Source organism: Bos grunniens, chromosome 19 (genome assembly GCF_055505025.1).
Source record: "Bos grunniens cultivar Pamir isolate PY7600 chromosome 19, Bosgru_T2T1.0, whole genome shotgun sequence".
Lineage (NCBI taxonomy): Eukaryota > Metazoa > Chordata > Mammalia > Artiodactyla > Bovidae > Bos > Bos grunniens.
The window spans coordinates 39,164,268-39,184,145 of NC_141183.1; the positions used below are offsets into that span (position 1 = coordinate 39,164,268).

The 19,878-nt window shown below is 39.6% G+C and overlaps 1 protein-coding gene across 1 annotated transcript; it reads right to left on the minus strand.

Moving 5' to 3' along the window:
* Positions 1 to 1,723: 1,723 nt before the first annotated feature.
* Positions 1,724 to 18,869, minus strand: ASPA (aspartoacylase). The gene is made up of 6 exons (XM_086359635.1): positions 18,470 to 18,869; positions 14,436 to 14,631; positions 12,951 to 13,044; positions 10,014 to 10,121; positions 5,318 to 5,427; positions 1,724 to 2,560 (listed from the first exon to the last, which is right to left on the minus strand). Exons 1-6 carry the CDS (start codon positions 18,703 to 18,705, stop codon positions 2,363 to 2,365), a joined length of 942 nt encoding a protein of 313 aa, XP_086215761.1. The 5' UTR covers positions 18,706 to 18,869; the 3' UTR covers positions 1,724 to 2,362.
* Between the last annotated feature and the right edge of the window lie 1,009 nt (positions 18,870 to 19,878).

The following is a 19,878-nucleotide window of genomic DNA, read 5'->3' on the forward strand; positions in this document are numbered from 1 at the left end:
GAGAAGGCAGAGGCGTTGGTGGAACATGAAGACGTATCAGTAGAGAAGGAATGTCTGAGCACACTCATTTACTCAGCTAAACTCACAGGGCACTTACCAGATTGCAGGTACTGAAAAAGACACGGGTAATATCCTTGAGATGGGACAGAAGCAGAGAGGGGCAGAGGGCCGAGTCAAGAGAGGTTTTATAGGTGAAATGAGAATTGAGTTGCATTTTGAAGAAAAAAAAGGAATTCGATAAGGTGAGGTCTGGTGTGGGTGTCAAGGATGGAGGAAGAGAAGGGAAGGAAAAAAATTCTAGGTGGAAGGGCCAAACTCTGTAAAGACACACAGGAATAAAACAACGCAAAGCTGACTGGAACAGAGAAGAGCTAAAGGCAGATGAGTCTAGAGAGGTTGTGGGGAGCGTGGGACAGATCATAAAGGGCTTTTTGTGTTAGAAATTTCAACTTGAATAATTTATTATTCTGTGCTAGGCACTGTGGTAAGTACTTGTATGCATTAGCCCACTTAATCCTCACAACAATCTCATGAAAGGGACACTATTATTATGAATATCCCTATTTTATAAATGGGAAAACCGAATCTGTAGACTGTTAGAAATAATCAAAATGAAACTGAAAGTGGCTAAAGTCACACAGCAATATGTTATAGATTAAAAAAAATAACATCTAATTAGAAACTCTAAAGACTATAAATATTGAGTCAGAGAAAATTAGACTTGATAGAAAGAATCAATACAAAAACTGAAACCACAGTGGCCTAAACTGCACATTGTAAATTTTGTAACTAACTAAAATTTGATGGGAAAATATTTTTCCCAAAGTATATATATGGAAAAATTGACCTAGAAAAATTGAACTTGTGTGCATAGGACACAAAGAAACATTCACAGTGGGAGAAGGAAGCTTGGTAAAGCTTGTTCTATACAAAAGCCAATTGATAAAAAAAATTTTTTTTACTAAAGAATTTAGAAAGAAGAGAGTCTATTCCAAAGAAAATAATTTTGGTAAAGTACAAAAATAAATGCTGAACGTTTCAAAGCAGTTTAATTGTGTGCTATAGAGCACTGAATATGGAATGAAATTGGCTTAATGGGATTTGTTTTGCAAGAATGAAATTATATATATAGACATATACATGTTACAGATAATGACAATATTAGTATGATTTTGTAAATATATTTGAAACTGTAAACATGGGTTTCCTTGGGGTCCAAATCATGGGATAAAATGTTCTTTACTTGGCTGCCATGGCCTAAGAGAGAGGGGAGGAGAGGCTCTTGCAAGGATTGGAGAGGGAGGGAGGTGTAAAATTAGACCAAGGACCTTTAAGAAGGATCTTGAGAGTGGGGGATTTGGGCATTTAGGACAGGAGGGAATGTCTTAAAAGAATGCATTTGTGAACCAGAGACGGGTTTGGGTCACATTTCTACTAGCCTCCACTGCCCTCAGCTCTGTCTTTACCACCTACACGGCTGGAGCCCAGAGACTTTCTTATACATTGGTCAGGAAGAAGGACAAATGAGTTCTTTCAAAGTAGAAGGGACAGCTGGGAAGGACATGCCTTCCAAGTTGGGAAAGAACATGAGCTTCTGGAGGGGCGTGTGAGAGGTCTGAAGGAGGCTCCTGGCTTCCTGGGGTCAGCGCAGAACAAGTGGGCGTACCCGAGCGCGAAGCTTTGTGATGCTTTGTGTGGGTGACTCTCAGTGGACAAAGGACCATTCAGAGTTTCTTGATTTATTCATAATGTCACCTTTACAATCAGCCCTCATTTCTCATTCACATTTCATCGTCATAAGAGCATTTTAAAATCTACAGATATCACAACTGCTGCTGATTGACTTTAATACTTTAGCATTAATTCAAACGTGAAAAAATTTAAAATAGTGAGCCTGTGCTATTAGTTTCTAGGAGTATTTCTATATTACTTAAAAGCATACAGTATTTAACTCTATGCTCAAGTTAATAGTTTTTTGTATATAGTACCTGTGCTGCGCTGTACTGAGTCGCTCAGTTGTGTCCAACCCTGCAATCCCATGGACTGTTTCAATGTTAAAATTTGAATTCTAAGGCTGTTTACTAAGAACGTTAAACTATCGAAGTACAAGGTATATAAAGCTATAGAGAAATAAGAAACGCACTTCTTTGAATAGGCTACATACATAAAGTATGATATCTGTGAAAGGCATTCATTAACACATTCATTCATTCAACAAATTTACCTGAATGTCCACTGTGTTCAAGGCACCACTAGGAGCTGTGGAAATGATGATGAGTAAGGCACACTCCTGCTCTTCAAGAGCTTATAAACTGGCAGAATTTTTCAAGATGCTCTCTAACAAGGGAGCCACAAGTGATTTCTAATGTAGAGAGGAGCGAATACTGTTTGCATTGAGTGTTAGTTTAGTCGTCTTTGCAAAAGCTTCTTTCTTCTCATAATATGCGGCCTCATTTACAAACACTGGGTACACGGTTTGGTCTCCACCCAATGAAATAGTCTTTCCATCAAGAGTTAAAAACACAGGATCCTCAGGGTGCAAGGGTTTCCAATCTTGATCCTTTCAGGAAACAACATACATAAATTACATTTGGTTTCTCTCCTACTTCACAAATTGTATAATAGAAAAGAATATGAGAAAGAATGTATATGTGTATATCTATCTCTATCTATTCATATATGTGACGGAATCATTCACTGTACACCAGAAACTAACACAACATTGTATATCAACTATACATAGAAGTAGTGTTAGTTGCTTAGTCGTGTCTGACTCTTTGCGATCCCATGGACTGTAGCCCCCCAGGCTCCTCTGTCCATGGGATTTTCCAGGCAAGAATACTGGAGTGGGTTGCCATTCCCTTCTCCAGAGGATCTTCCCGACCCAGGAATCAAACCAGGTCTCCTGCATTGCAGGCAGATTCTTTACAGTATGAGCTACAGGGAAGTCCCGTCAAAAAATCAACTATACTTCAATAAAAAATAAATTAAAACATTCTTATGTCAGGCTCTAGACAACCAAAATGACAGCACTATCTTCTTTTAAAAGAGACAAGTTAGAGGTATGTGACTAAACTGAGATTGAGCAGTTTGTTTTGGCAGCAGTTTTAAGAGTTCCCCTTTTTATTTTTATAACTGCCACATGATCAGAGTCTGCTTTGGTATCAAGTTCACCTTGAATGTTGCTGAAGAGGTTTATAATATCAAAAACCAAACTACATGCACATATTCTTAAGTGCAAATTATATCTCTTGCTAGCTGAAGTTAAATTCCTCTCAGCAAAATTTAGGAAATATTCATTAAGAGTCTTCTGTATATAAGACATTCATTCTACTGTTGGGGATAAAAAATGAGTGACCTTGTGCCTGCATGCTAGAAGGCTCTATTCTGGTGGGGATTGGTGGGAGAAGGTGGGGATAGGCTGGGAAAAGCCTGGGAAAAGCACAAGATAGGTGAATATTTCCTATACGTGTTCCCACATTATGATAACAACTGAATCATTTAAGAGGTTCACAATCTTTACCTTTCTATCCTTTAAAACACTGCCTCAGGCTCCTTCAAGTTTCCACCTGGATCCCACTAAGGCACAAAGCTGGATCTGCTCCACTAGTCTGTGTTTTGGGGCAGGCTGCTTTATTAAGTCGGAGAAGGCAATGGCACCCCACTCCAGTACTCTTGCCTGGAAAATCCCATGGATGGAGGAGCCTGGTGGGCTGCAGTCCATGGGGTCGCTAAGAGTCGGATGACTGAGTGACTTCACTTTAACTTTTCACTTTCATGCATTGGAGAAGGAAATGGCAACCCACTCCAGTGTTCTTGCCTGGAGAATCCCAGGGTTGGGGAGCCTGGTGGGCTGTAGTCTACGGGGTCGCACAGAGTCGGATACAACTGAAGTGACTTAGCAGCAGCAGCTTTATTAAGTTGTAAGTCCGAATGACTATCATTAGGGTCATTAAATAGCAGTCTGAACTGGATCAGTGGTTTCCTACTCTAATTACACAGGCCAATAAGATCAGATTATCCCAGAGCAGGGACGGGCGCTGTTATTTTCTAAAAGGCGCTGTAGGCGATGTGCCTCCAGGGCTGACTGCACCAGGCTAGACAATCCATTGGTTCTCTTCCATTTCTGACGTCTGCTAGTGTGTGGGGAGATGGATGTTTTAGCTTTTTAGAATCTTTGCTCTTCTCTGCTTTTACCTCTGCCTCTTCCAGATTTAAACTTCCTATTCTTTCCTACAAGCCTTTTCTTCCCCTTCATTACACCATTATTGATCAAACCAGACAAAGAGCAGATACATACTGGGGTCTTGAGGGGTCAGGGAAAAAAGGCAGAAAACATCCCAAAGGAGGAGGCTCTGATTGGTTTGCTCTAACTTTTACAGTAGTGATGACAGGGAGGTGGTAGCAACGTGGCCAACTGCAAAGAACCTTCGTTCTGGATCTGCCATCAATAACTACAGGACTGTGGGAAGGATCTAATTTCTGAGCCTCCATTTTCTTATATTAAAGTAGATGTAATAATTCTTACCCATTGCACTTGACGCAGGAATTTCATGTTCTCTGACCCCCATCCACATCTCATTATTCTGTTATAGCATCTGGTTATCTTCATTTCAAGACCACAGTTTAGACTTTAGTATATCTAGACTATAAGTTCCACATGAATATAAACCATATTCGTTGATGTACCTCCAGAGCCAGCACAGGATTTATTCCATAAATATTTACTCAGCAATGATCTGAATACCTTATCTAGACTGCGGTGTTTTTGAGAACATCTATTGAGGCACTCACATATGTAAAATGCTTAATGGGCTGTTAAGTGTTAGTCGCTCAGTCATGTCCGACTCTTTGCAACCCCATGGACTGTAGCCAGCCAGGGTCTGCTGTCCATGGGATTCTACAGGCAAGAAAACTGGAGGTGGTAGCCATTTCCTTCTCCAGGGCATCTTCCTGACCCAGGGACTGAACCAGGGTCTCCTGCATTGCAAGCAGATTCTTTACTGTCTGAGTCACCACGGACTGTAAAGGTCTACTCAAAGCTGCGAGCATGCTCAGTTGTGTCTGACTCTTTGCAAACCCATGGACTGTATAGCCTGCCAGGCTTCCCTGTCCATGAGATTTCCATGGCAAGAATACTAGAGTGGGTTGCCATTTCCTCTTCCAGGGGATCTTCCCAACCCAGAGATTGAACCCATGTTTCCTGTGTCTCCTGCATTGGCAGATGGATTCTCTACCACTGAGCCACCTGGGAATCCCTCCCCTGAAAGGTAGGGCATCATTATTTTGAATATTTAAAAGAAATAGTAACCATTACCTGCAGTTTAGGGTGGATGATAGCAGAAATTTCTCCACTTTCATTCCTGGGATAATCAACTTTCTCCATTATTTTATAGACTTCAATAGCACAAGGAGGAAATTCTTTTCCTGTGGCAAAATAAATAAATAAATAACTATAAATGGCAACTAAAAAATAAAAAACACTCCTGATAAAAGGGAAGTTTATACTTCAAAAAAGGAACCAAAAACTGCAAACAGACAGCTATAGGGAGAACACAGTATCTTTTTTGCTTTTAAATCATTTTTCATTGTGAAATATTATACTCAGAAAGTACATAAAACACAATTTCACCCAGAAGTGGGATTGCTGGGATCATATGGGAATCCTATTTTTAATTTTTTGAGGAACCTCTATGCTGTTTTCCATAGCAGCTGCACCGACTTAGATTCCCACCAGTAGTGCATAAGGGTTCCCTTTTCTCCATATCTTCAGCATAACTTATTTCTTGTTTCTTGATAATAGCCATTCTAAAAGGAGCGAGCTGATATCTTATTTTTTTTTTTTATAATGTACTTTATTTTTTAATTTAATTTTTTACTGGGGTATAGTTGCTTTTCAATGTTGTGTTTCTGCTGCACAATGAAGTGAATCAGCTCTACATATACAAACAGCCCTGGTCTCCTAGCTCCCTCTCCCACCCTGCTGCCCCATCTCGCCCATCTAGGTCACCGGGGAGCACTGAGCTGAGCTCCCTGAGCTACACCATAGGTTCCCACTAGCTATCTGTTTTACACATGGTAGTGTACACACATCAATCCTGATCTCCCATTCCATCCTACCTCCTTCCCCTCTCATTACGGTTTTGATTTTAATTTCCCTGGTGACTAATGATGTAGAACATTTTTTCATGTGTCTGTTGGCCATCTGTATGTCTTCTCTGACAAAATGTCTATTCAGATCTTCCTCTCATTTTTAAATCAGTATTTTTTTTTTTTTTTTTTACTATTGAGTTGTATGAGTTCTCTATATATTTTGAATATTAGTGCCTTATCAGATATATAATTTGCAAATATTTTCTCCCATTCAGTAGATTGTATTTTCACTCTGTTGATGGTTTCCTTTGCTGTGCAGAAGATTTTAGTCTGACGTAGTCTCATTTATTTTTGCCTTTGTTGCTTCTAATTTTGGTGTCAGATTCAAAAAATTGCCAAGACCTATACCTATTTCAGGAAGCTCACTGCCCATGTTTTATTTTATGTTTTATAGTTTCAGTTCTTATGTTCATGTCTTTAATCCATTTTGAGTTAATTTTTGTGTATGGTCTTTAAGATAGTGGTCATTCCATTCCTTTGCACCTAGCTGTCCAATCTCCCCAATGCCCCTTATTGAAGAGACTGCCCCTTCTCCACTGTAGATTCTTTGCTCCTTTGATGTATATTAATTGACCATATATACATAGGTTTGGAGAAGGCAATGGCACCCCACTCCAGTACTCTTGCCTGGAAAATCCCATGGACTGAGGAGCCTGGTAGGTTTGGAGAAGGCAATGGCACCCCACTCCGGTACTCTTGCCTGGAAAATCCCATGGATGGAGGAGCCTGGTAGGCTGCAGTCCATGGGGTCGCTAAGAGTCGGACACGACTGAGCGACTTTACTTTCACTTTTCACTTTGATGCATTGGAGAAGGAAATGGCAACCCACTCCAGTGTTCTTGCCTGGAGAATCCCAGGGACGGGGGAGCCTGGTGGGTTGCCATCTATGGGGTCGCACAGAGTCGGACACGACTGAAGCGACTTAGCAGCAGCAGCACATAGGTTTATTTCTGGGCTCTCCACTCCATTCCATTGATCTGTGTGTCTGTTTTTATGCCAACACTATATGGCTTAATTATAACAGCTTTGTAATATGAAGTTGGGGGCTTCCCTGGTGGCTCAGCTGGTAAAGAATCCACCTGCAATGTGGGAGACCTGGGTTCAATCCCTGGGTTGGGATGATTCCCTGGAGAAGGGAACAGTTACCCACTCCAGTATTCTGGCCTGGAGAATTCCATGGATTGTATAGTCCAAGGGATTGCAAAGAGACAGACACGACTGAGTGACTTTCACTTTCACTTTCACTTTGAAGTCAGGAAGTGTGATGCCTCCAGCTTTGCTCCTCTTTCTCAAGATTGCTTTGGCTATTTGGGGTCTTATATTGCTCCGTAAAATTTTAGTTAAGGATGTTCACAACAACACTAAACCAAAGGATGTTCTCGAATGATTCCTACCAGCACTGGGTCCACAAGTACACAGAGGTTGGCCAGAGGTGGGAAGCAGAACTTAAAAAGTGCAGGGGAGAGAGAGGCTAGGAATGAGAGTCAGGCAGGACACCTGTGCTCTAATCTCCCAGCCGTGTCAACTTGAGCAACATGCTTAACTTCTCGATGCTCACTTTCTTTACCTGTCAGATGAAGATTTCACATCAATTCATCTTGGAGGGCCCCTTCCAGCTCTGACATCCTGTGATTGTGTAACTTCAGGAGGACGTTCAGCAGGTTAGATGACTTCACCATTGTGCTCCTCCTCTTAACTAAGTATGTTAAACATCTGGGCAGCTCTTGAACAGTGAGATATTGGGATATAGCCAGTCTGCCCATAGTGGAGTGAAACGTACAATGCTGCAGCAACGTTAAACAACCCAGTGCCCAGAAACTTGGAAAAGGGGTAGTTTACGTTTATACCGGGCTACCTCTGAATAAACAGGATGAACTTTCATCCAGCATAGAGCCCACAATATGCTATGGTTGCAATCCACAGGAAAATCTTCCTTTCCCCTTAGTGCAGAAAGTGCAGCCAGGGTGGAATTCAGATATCCTGCCATCACTTCTGTACCAGTTTGCTTCCGCTGCATAATATGTTATGCCAGAACTCTGTGGCATAAAACAACCCTCTGGTTTAGCTCATGACTCTGTGGCTTGGTTGGGCAGTCCCTCTGGTCTAGGCTGGAACGGCTGATTTCTAATTGGCTTGCTCATGCATTTGCGGTGAGCTGGCAGATCAGCAGGAGGTGGATGATCTAAGATGGCTTTGCTGTCATATCTGGGCATTTGATGGGCCCTCCCCTGGAGCGGCAGAACTACTGACTGGGAGGTCTCAGTCTTCAGCCTCATGGTCTTGTATCATCCAGCAGGCTAGGTGAGCTGATTCACAAATGACAGTGCAAGGCTCCTAAGAGCAGCGAGACAGCAAGCCCGGACGTGCAAGTTCTTTTCTAATCTCTTCTGTGGTATAAAACATGCCACATGGCCAAGCCAGATCCAGGTGGTAGGAAAACAGACTTTATCTCTAGCTAGGACATGGAAGCAGGGAAGAGAAGAATTTGTGGCCATTTTTATAATTTACCAAATCTTCCAAGATGAAGACAGAAATATCAGATGTCATTTCTTTAAACCAGAAGGTCCACTGGGAGAAAAGAAGAAAGTGGTAGAACACGAAGGAACATGTTTTTGCTCCTTAGAATCTCAGAGCTGGAGTGACTCTCAAATGCTTAACTTCCATTGATGCTTGAATATTCTCTGTATCTTTCTGGCTAAGTGGCCATCTTGCTCCTGCTTGAACAGCCTCACAAAGTGTGGTCTGTTCCACTGTTGGTCAGCTTTGCTAATCAAAAGTTTCTGTCCTTAGATAACATTATCCCACAGATTCTATTCTGCCCTCTGAGTCACAGAAAACTTGTCTAATTCCTTTCCAGTATAACACTTCTGAAACTCTAAAATAAAATTGGCTTTAAGACTCCTTTTCTGCCAGTCTGAGTGCCTTTAATTTTATCAACCAGCACTCAAATCTTGTCACATACACGAGGATACATGTGAAGGTATTCCGTAAACTGAACTTCTATGTGCATCCTTGGGATTATTTTTCTTATGGTTTTCAAACTCTTCAACATTCTCAGTCATCTCCTTAGCTGCTGCTGCTGCTAAGTCACTTCAGTCGTGTCTGACTCTGTGTGACCCCATAGATGGAAGCCCACCAGGCTCCCCCGTCCCTGGGATTCTCCAGGCAAGAACACTGGAGTGGGTTGCCATTTCCTCCTCCAATGCATGAAAGTGAAAAGTGAAAGTGAATTCGCTCAGTGGTGTCTGACTGTTAGTGACCCCACAGACTACAGCCCACCAGGTTCCTCTGTCCATGGGATTCTCCAGGCAAGAGTACCGGAGTGGGGTGCCATTGCCTTCTCCCCATTTCCTTAGCTAACCTCTACTATAAGATGTTTCTCCTGAAGTATGCATTCAGAATTTATTCACAGGTCTCCCCAAGTGTTTATGTAAGGCAGAAAAGAGATTATTTCCTCAATCTAATGGGATAAAATGGTTTTGTATTTTAATTTGCATTTCTAACTACTAGTGATATTGGACATCTTTTCATCTGTTTATTGGACATCTATATTTCTTGGTATTTCTTTGCTTTTTAAAATGGACATTAATAGGAAAATGAGGATTTCATTTGTGAGACTTTATTTGGTAGCTGTTCTTCTTGAATGTGTCTACACTGGTCATTGAAGAATGGCTGAGATGATTACATTTAAAAAAAAAACAATTAATAGCACAAACGTGGCAAACTTGACCTGGGGTCCATTGTTATTTCAGTGTTGAGTGGTTTAGTCATCATGTGCGCTCCATCTCGTCTTCCTGTCCTGATTTATTTGCACACACACAAGCTAACAGTGAAAGAAACAATTTCGGCCTCCTACTTACCTTCATTGAAATTATGTATAAAATCAAGAGCATGCTGAATCATTTTTCTCATTTGATCTAGAATATCAGCTCTCAGAACCCCCTGAGGCTGGGGACCGACTTCTATACCTAGGTACAGAAGGGGAGATAGTCACATTTCATGTGTTAGAATACAAGATGGAGCATTTTCATACATCAAGATCTAGAATCGCATCATTAAAACTGATTAAAAAGGCAGACCATGTAGCATAATGGAAAATATGTGAGACATAATATTAGGCAATAAATAAAGCAGAGCATTTACAAGGTATATGCATAGTAAATAAAGACTGGGAGAGAACATAAGAAAATCAAAGAGTTGTGCTATAGTAGTAAGGTCTTGTGGGTCTTTTTTCTCTAAATTTCCTTCAATGTTGACAAAATATTTAAAAATTATAATACAGTAAAAGGAGCAGACAACTTTATATTGACAAAATAGTAAGTGACCACAAAGAGAAACTGTCATAGACACAGCTTGTAGGAGAAAACACATCTATTTAGTAATAGAAAGCTAAACTAAACAAGCCATGGATTTAAGTCAAATGACAATCTGTGTGACCCTGGAGCAATATTCTTGCCTTTAACATAACAACCCAACCTGCCATGATAGTCAATGGTTTTAATTTTCTGTGGAAAAAACCTGTATTCATTTCTTCCCATCACAATAAAATTAATTCCCATACCATCAGGTCTACTTCCTGTGGCTGTCAAGCATTCTTCCATAAACCTACAAAATATTTTTCTCTAAACCACTTATCTAGTCCTTTCCCTCCTGTCCAAGTCTCCCACTCTGTTATCATTACAATCATCACCTGATTCATTTATAAAACTATTTACCAATATAACATCATCCAATCCTTTCCATCTATTCATATACATTCTTTTCCACCTATCCTGTTTTCACCCACTTCTGTTATTTCCCCATTCACAAAATCTTACTGTATTCTCTTTTATCTTCATTTTTCACTTCTGTGTTTAGCTTTTCTGGCTATATGTTTGGGCATATATTTAAGAATATGGTATAAGTGTGGCTAAGGTATGCATCGATGCATAGATGATTTGTAAATGTGTGAAAATGTGTTTGTGGATATGTCTGTCTGCATTCTGTACAAGGTGTTATTGCTTTCCTACCCAAAATTCATTCCATCTGCTCCTTGCTGACAGAGTCCTGATTTTGGCTGGGATTCCAACTCAGGGGTAAACACAGAACAGTTTTGCTCAATCACAGTACTCCATCAGCCCTAGTAATTAATTGAAGAATGCATATATGACTCAGTTCTGAATAACTGGCCACAACGGAAGGTCCACAGGGGAGTTCCTGGGAGTCTCCTTTCTCCCACCAGATACTGCCATGTTGGCATATGATGCTTGAAATTACAGTGCACATCTTGTGCCACCTAAAGTCACGTCATTGTTGTTTAGTCGCTAAGTCATGTCTGACTCTTTTGAGACCCCAGAAAACTATGGCCTGCCAGGGGATTTCTCAGGCAAGAATACTGGAGTGGATTGCTATTTCCTTCTCCAGAGGATCTTCCTCACCCAGGGATTGAACTTGTGACTCCTTGGCAGGTGGATTCTTTACTGCTGAGCCACCAGGGATGCCCATCTAAAGTCATAGAAGTATTACAAAATACTGAGGTGGAGACAGTGTCTCTCTGATCTTAAGTGTCCCCTCTGCCCATGACTGGATGATATAAAAATATTCCAAATAATATAGTAAAGTAGGTATAATATTTCTAATTATTTATAATGATCTTAATATTCCCCCACACTGAAACGCTTGCAAGATTTGGCTCTATTTTCAGAGGAGTGGGATTTTTTATTTATTTTTTTTGCCACACTACATGCAGGATCTTAATTTCCCAACCAGGGATCAAACCCAGGCACCCTGCGGCAGAGGGGCAGAGTCTCAACCACTGAACCACCAGGGAAGTCCCTGGATCTATTTTTAAGAGACAGATATATCAATAGATATTCATTCTAGCTAAGAGCAACATTTCCCATAAATGTAATAAACCAAGGCTTATAAATCTTATGCTTTATTTGGTGTCATAGATCTCTATCCTTTATTTTTAAGCACTTGGTTTGTTTCAAATAATTACCTACACTTGGTCATTTAGCTTGCCTCAACGGACCCCTTGATTATGCACCAAAATTATCAAAAACCAAATAACCAAGATAACTTTAAATCTACTTCTAAGTTGTGTTGCTGTTGTTCAGTCTCTAAGTCGTGTCCAACTCTTTGTGACCCCATGGACTGTAAGACAACAGCAATTTTAAGGATTACAGTGCGGTCTGCAAACAATGATGCTAGTACGTCACTCAGGAATGAGAATGGGATGTAGAAAAAAGAGACTGTCAGAGAGAGTGTATGAGAGTGCAAGCCTGTGTGCTGGAAGTTACCAAAAGGCAAAGACAAATCCACAGCTCAGTAACTGACAGGGCACACAAGTGAATGGATAATAAACACAGGTTATCAGAGACTCTACTGCGAAGCAGATGCTAAGAGGGATGCTGGGAGAGAATTTTCCATGGGTCTTCTGTATTTCTGCATGTCTTGCCAGCAAGATACTGACTGCCTTGGCTCCAGATTATTGTTTTAAGAATTTTGTACAGTGGATACCCTTGGAAGATAGGGCTGGTGTCTTGCTTGAGCAAAAAGCAGGTTGCTTACTACCCATTATAAAAGACTCAAATTCCTCTCGCTCAGTGCTTCTTTCTGGAATGTAGAAAGTTGGTCAATGAAAGTGAGGAAATCTGATATAGCTAGAGACAGCCTGGGGATAGTTTGCTTATTACTTGACAATTACAAGCCATAATGATAAGCAAAGTAGCTGCAAATAGTCTTTAAATTAGTTTTCTTAGAGTTTTATCTCAGACATATTTTGTTTAGCTGTGACAGTGGGAAATGTGACTTACCAACAGGATACTTGGCTATAGAACGAGTAGTTGCATATTTGAGAGAAGGATGCTCAATAAGGTAAACATAGCAGGGTAATGGAGCCAAAGACGTCTGAAAAGAATTTAAAACATGTTCTTATTATGTAAAGACCATATGCCTTGTTCTCTTTGCTGTCAGTCAATAATGCCTTCAGTATGTTTAACTTCATCAACTAAGATTAGTAAGACAACTTTATGAAACACATTCTAAACTCCAACTACATATAAAATTAGATTATATGTAACTTTCTGGATAAAATGTATATTAAACAATTCTCCAGAACCACGAACAAAGTATATGAATAAATTCTTCTGAATGGCTTTCGTTATTTTTGTTTTCATCACTCGTTACTCTGAGTATTTAGCTTACTATGGGTCTCTTAAAGAATTCTGTTTCTACCCTTGTGGGCCAGGTCTCTAGAGATGGCAAGTAACTCCCCCACTTATCTGAATAATTCAAGACAGGCCTCTTGGTTTTGATGACAATGCAGCATACAAAGTATTCAGCTCCCTTCAATGAGCAGCAAAGATACTGCATTATGATCTCCTACCAGAACTACTATCTAGTCAATGTCACTAATTCAAGGAAACAAAAATAATAGTTAATCCTTACTATCTGCTCAAAGCACTCAGCTAAATGCATTAAGAATTTTTTTTTTCTTATGTAAGGCTTATTATGGTCATATCGGGTAGCTGTTGTTATTATGCCAATTTTATAAAACAAGGAAAGCAAGGAAGTTGATTACCTTGTTCAAGGTTAGCAAGTGAGAAAATCAGGATTTGAACCCAGGTACTGGCTATATGGGTCACATACTTTTCATTAAATCATACTAGCTCATGCTAGCTCTCTGGAAGGAAGGCTATCCATTACATAGAAATAACCATACAGTTCATTATTTGTGTTTTGCTTGACAGTTATTTTCTAGCAGTTTTTCTTATTATAGGCACTGGACTGCTGATTTTTTCATCTTGTAGATTTCTGAGCCTTAAGATGATTAGCTATATGAAGTACTGAAAGATCAGATGTGTGTTGGGGTATATGAACCAAACGGAGACAAAGACAGGGCTAAAGACAGTCTTTTTATCATTGGTCTTTAGTCAACATTAAATGACTATCTTTTAAGCTTCTTAAAACTGTAATTGAGCCACTTCAACCACTTCAAAATTTTGGTATTAATTTTACTGAGAAACCCATGATTACTGTCATAGTCTTAATAAAAGATCTAAAATTTTATAGACACAGTGACTCATATGCTCTATTATTTTTTCATTATATTTATTATTTTGCTCATCCCTTCTCCTTTTCTTCTGCCTGTCACTGCTGCTTCTCTTCTGGTGCTCCCCTCAGTCTCTCATTTCTCTTGGACCCTCCCTCCTCACCCTTTTCTGGTTGTTTCAACATCTATAATCAACTTAAAATTACAGGTCCTAGGCTAACTTGTAAATTAATAACATTGACATTACCTTAATATAATGAAACATCTGAATTAAAAAGTCATTCCTGGAATCTTCAAGAATAAGAGTGCACCCCATGTTAGAAGTAGTGTTGTGAAGGTCAAAAATAATGTCATAGGAATCTTCACTATCTTTTGGACCAAATAAATGATTGATTTCTTGAGCCCTTCTCACTTCATATGGCAAATCCTCTGACTTTTTTTTGCTGTTATTAGCAGAAAGAAAAAGATTAACAACACCTGGAGCTAAGATAACATACATATACAATGAGAACACAGTATATTAGAAACCTGGCACCAAACCTTTAATATGAAAAACCTCTGAGGGAAGGGGAACTTTATTTGAAAATTTTACAAATTAAAAATTACATTTCCCCCCTCTGTTTGATTCCAAGTAATGTTGCATTGTCACACTTGCAAATAATAGTTCATTTATGTGGCTGGTCACAGGAAGGACATTTCAAACACTTTATCATTTGACTTCAACTCTGAATGAAATTCGCCCATTAATTTAATCAAGAGTCCCTTAGTAGTTAAGTGCACTGGGCTATAATGAAGCTAGACCATCAAATGCACCTATTATTTTTTTACACCCTAGCTAATTCTAGTGCACAAGAATAGTCAAACTTAGGAGCTCACATCATCTTATTAGGGATTCTTAAGTGATTCTAGGACCCACTAGTGGTCCAGGGTCAAGGTTTACAGAGAAGAGTCTGGGTACACTGTGAAAATGCAAAACATTGCAGCAGTATGCATATATGCATTTTTCTAGGATGAGGGTTGATATTTTTTATTGAATTCTCAAATGAGTCTCTACCTGCTGCCCCCCACCTCCAACCTCAATGGTTAGGATACATTTTTTCTTAATGTACATGATAATTTAAATTTATTTTTCTCATGAAAGCATTCAACATTTCCCTATAATTCCATTTATTTCTATTCTCTATTTTTGTTAGCATCTTCAAAAGACCTACAGTTTGTACCTGAGTAATTCTTGCCTGGAATGCAATCAAGAAATTGGAGCAGCAGTTTTTCAACTATGAAGAAAAGCTGCATACTAAGGCTAGTGCAGTGGGAAGACTGGGGCTTCCCTGGTAGTTCAGCTGTTAAAGAATCCACCTGCAATGAAGGAGACCCCAGTTCGATTCCTAGGTCGGGTCCCCTGGAGAAAGGATAGGCTACCCACGCCAGTATTCTTGGGCTTCCCTGATAGCTCAGATGGTAAAGAATCTGCCTGCAATGTGGGAGACCTGGGTTTGATCTCTGGATTGGGAAGATTCTCTGGAGGAGGGCATGGCAACCCACTCCAGTATTCTTGCCTGGAGAAGCCCCATGGACAGAGGAGCCTGAAGGGCTACAGTCTGTGGGATCGCAGAGTCGGACACTGGGCGACTAGCACAGCACAGTGGGAAGACAGAAGTCTGTGGCCTTTATAATATCACTGAGCTATCCAGTCCTGCCTGGACTGCCTACCTCTGGACTTGTTATTTGTGGAAAGAAACCCTTATTTGTTTAAGTCATTGTTTTCAGATTTCTATTATAAGCAACCAGATAGTTCCTAAAGGCTACATGTGTATGTGTGTGCAGGCTAAGTTGCTTCAGACATGTTCTTTGTGACCCTATGGACTGTAGCCCTCCAGGCTCCTCTGTCCATAGGATTCTTCAAGCAAGAATACTGGAGTAGGTTGCCATGCCCTCCTCCAGGGGATCTTCCCGACCCAGGGATCAAACCTGCATCTCTTATGTCTCCTGTATTCACAGGTGAGTTCTTTACCACTGATCCCCTGGTGGCTCAGTCAGAAGAGTCTGCCTGCAATGCAGGAGACCTGGGTTCAATCCCTGGATCGGGAAGATCCCCTGGAGGAGGAAATGGCTATCCTCTCCAGTATTCTTGCCTGGAGAATTCCATGGACAGAGGAGCCTGGTGGGCTGCAGTCCATGGGGTCACAAAGAGTCGGACGTGACTGAGTGACTAACACTTTCTTTACCACGAGTGCCACCTGGGAAGCCCAAAGGCTACAAATGCACTTTAAAAGCTAATTAACGCCACAACTGCATAAGTTCCTCCCTCCTTGCCACAACTGATTTGCTTCTCCCTCTCCCCCATGTGAGTAAATGACACCACCAGCTACTCAGGTGCTCAGAGTCAAGACATGATGTCCTGAAAGGTAATAAACATCTAGTCAGTATTTGAATAATTGAAAGATTTAGTAACCCACTAGATGTAGGGAATAAAGAATGTGGAAGGTTCTAAGATGATTTCCATAAGTGATTTAGTGGGTAATGGTGACATCACTGAGATGAGGAATACAGGGAAAGCAGCACAGTTTAGGAGAAGGAGGATGGGAGAAGGTAATTGACTAATCTAGCTCATAAGTTTCCATGAACACCCTGAAAAAACACTGTCCAGCCTCTGATAAGTGTTAAATATAAGAAGTAGAAAGTGAGTTTAATTTAAAAGACTACTCTCATTGAAATGCAAGCCACTGAGTGGTCATAATAAGAAAACTCAATCTAGTTCATTTCAGAGTTATTTGGCAAGTTAACATGCCAACTAAAAGTTATTCTTCAACAAATCTTTAGTGATAATGTAAGAGTTAGTTAATAGGTATTTTAGGTGAATAGATAAACCTTAATCGTGTTGACATAACCTCAGTCGTGAATATAAAGCATGTTTGAATTTAAAATTTATGTTAGTAAAAATATGGTTTGATATGTAAGCTATGCTGCTGCTGCTGCTAAGTCGCTTCAGTCATGTCCGACTCTGTGCGACCCCATAGACGGCAGCCCACCAGGCTCCCCGTCCCTGGGATTCTCCAGGCAAGAACACTGGAGTGGGTTGCCATTTCCTTCTCCAATGCATAAAAGTGAAGAGTGAAAGTGAAGTCACTCAGTCATGTCCAACTCTTAGCGACCCCATGGACGGCCTACCAGGCTCCTCTGTTCATGGGATTTTCCAGGCAAGAGTACTGGAGTAGGGTGCCATTGCCTTCTCTGATGTAAGCTATGACTAATGTATAATTGCCCCAGAGATTGTATTCCATAAAGTGAGGCAAATTTGTATAAATATAGTAGCCATCTTTTGATCTATGATGAGATTAAAGTAACTCTTTAAACTCAAAACAGGATTTAATAGAAAATGAGTATATAAAAGTGTCATATTAGTTGTTGCTGGGCATTACTTATATCTTAGCTTGTCGTCTGTTAGCTCATTGAGAGCAGAAATCATTTTGTACATAACTTTGTATTCCCATAGTATCTGGCACAGTGCCCCATGAAGAGTAGGTGTTTAATAATATTTTTATGTAAATGAAAGAAGTGGTAAAAAGCTTAGAGGCCTAAATATCTACAGGAGTAGCTACAATGATGTAAACAAAGGCAAAAATAATAAGGACATAGAGCATTATGATTGTATACACTATATGTAATGTATCATCAGCTATAATTTAAATTCAGAAAATTCAGGTCTCAAGGACCCACTACTGAAGGTAGTACATGTACTCCTCAGATCACAGAGCAGTCTAATGTTTTCTGATGATGGTCATTTATTCACTCTTTCATTAAACAAACATTAACTGAAACATTACACTTTTCTTAACTAGAACTTCATGCGCTACCAAAATATAGTTGCAAAAAGTGTAGTAGTGAATCACCTAGAAAGCTAAAAAATATGTACCTAAGTGTAGCGGTTAAATATTAATTTAATGCAAAAGACTTATTAAATCTGTTTCTTTAAAGACATAATTTAAAAATAAAAACCTCTGTTATTTGTTGTCCCAGTCTAGATAGAATATATTTAAAAAAATCAGTTAAGAAGTATTTGATGTTTAAAAAAATTTATAAAAGAGTACATGAATGTCCAGTTTAGGTAATTAATTCATCACATAGTATGACTAAAAGTGAAAGTGATCTTATTCACAATAGCGATTCTGTGTATGAACATGAATATCATATGTATACACATGTGCTTTCACACATACTACTTTTCACACACACACACACAAACACACATGTGCACACATACAACACAAAATATAGTCTTACCCAAGATTTTCAGGGTCAAAAACTCGATTCAGGTCACAGTCAATATATCTGGTGCACTTCTTCACTGCTCTTGGGTTGGTAATAAATGGTTTTACCTCCAGCCCTGTTCTTTGAATCTCAGTGCTGGTCTCCAGCCAGTGCTTAACTAGAAATACTCCTGTTAGTTCATTCCCATGAGTTCCTCCAAAGATAGCCACCTTTTTTATAGGGTCTTCAGCAACGTGACAAGAAGTCATTTTTGTGAAGTAGGTTTATCTGATTTCGGCAATTCAGAAGAGAGGAGATCAAAGAAAACTTAATTTCTTAGGCAAAGTTTAGAAACTTAAATCTAAATGAGACTTTAACCTAAGTGCAAAGTACAGACTTCTCTTGAGTGGAGTATATTTTAATTTTCTGTTACAAGTTCTGAGCTGTGTTTATTACAGGGATACTCCCTTCTTTAGCCCTGCCCTTTACCATATTTGGGTTAAAATATGCAGAGATCAACTAGAGATGCAGCTGTTTACTTTAACTTCTAACTCCCTCAAATGGTCGGTAGACCTAAATGCAATAATAAGTTAGCATCTCACACTTAAGCGAAACTTCTGCTTTCTCTTTAGCCAGAATGTTTTCTAACAGTGTTTTCATGATTATTTGTGGTAGTAAAAATAGATTACACTTTTCTTATCCTCAAAAATATAAAATAAAAGACTGGCCTATAGTATGCATCTTATTATTCAATATTTATATTTCTGCTTAAAACCATTTCTTCTCTGAAATGAATTCAGGCCCTATTTATCTTCTGAGGGCATCTGAATTTCAGCTCTATAAACAGCCAATGGCAGATCCTCAGAGAACTCCTCTGGAACCACTATCCTTTCTTTTTTTTATTTTCAGTACATTAAATTTATTCATAAAAAATCCTTAAAAATGTACACTTTTTCCTTTTTAACCTAGTAAAACACAAAACCCTCAATTGAACTGGCATTTATAATTCAAAATCAAATTAGCAGAATATTAAATACTTAAGAATCTTTTAAAAATATAAAGTTACATGCAATTTTGTAGAACTGACATAAAAGAATGGATCAAAAATGGGAGAATATTCCTTCATTCCTAAAAAGAAAATATGTCCAGTAGAAGCTGTGAAGATGCTTGGGTACACACTTTCTTCAGTTGCACTACCAAAGCCTGTCTTTGTGTATCTAAGAACTTTGTGCATGTGAATGGCTTCTTACAACAGCACGATGGACTGGCTGGCGCTCCCCTCCCTCCAATTACAGTGTAGTATTATAACACTGACCTTTGGCCTCCAACCAGCATAGTACATAGTTTGTGAGTGTTGATTAAAGATACTCACTTTGATTTAGAACCTCAGGACTTTTCAGTAAGTGAGCCTCTTCAGAACCCATGACTGTAAATGTCACCTG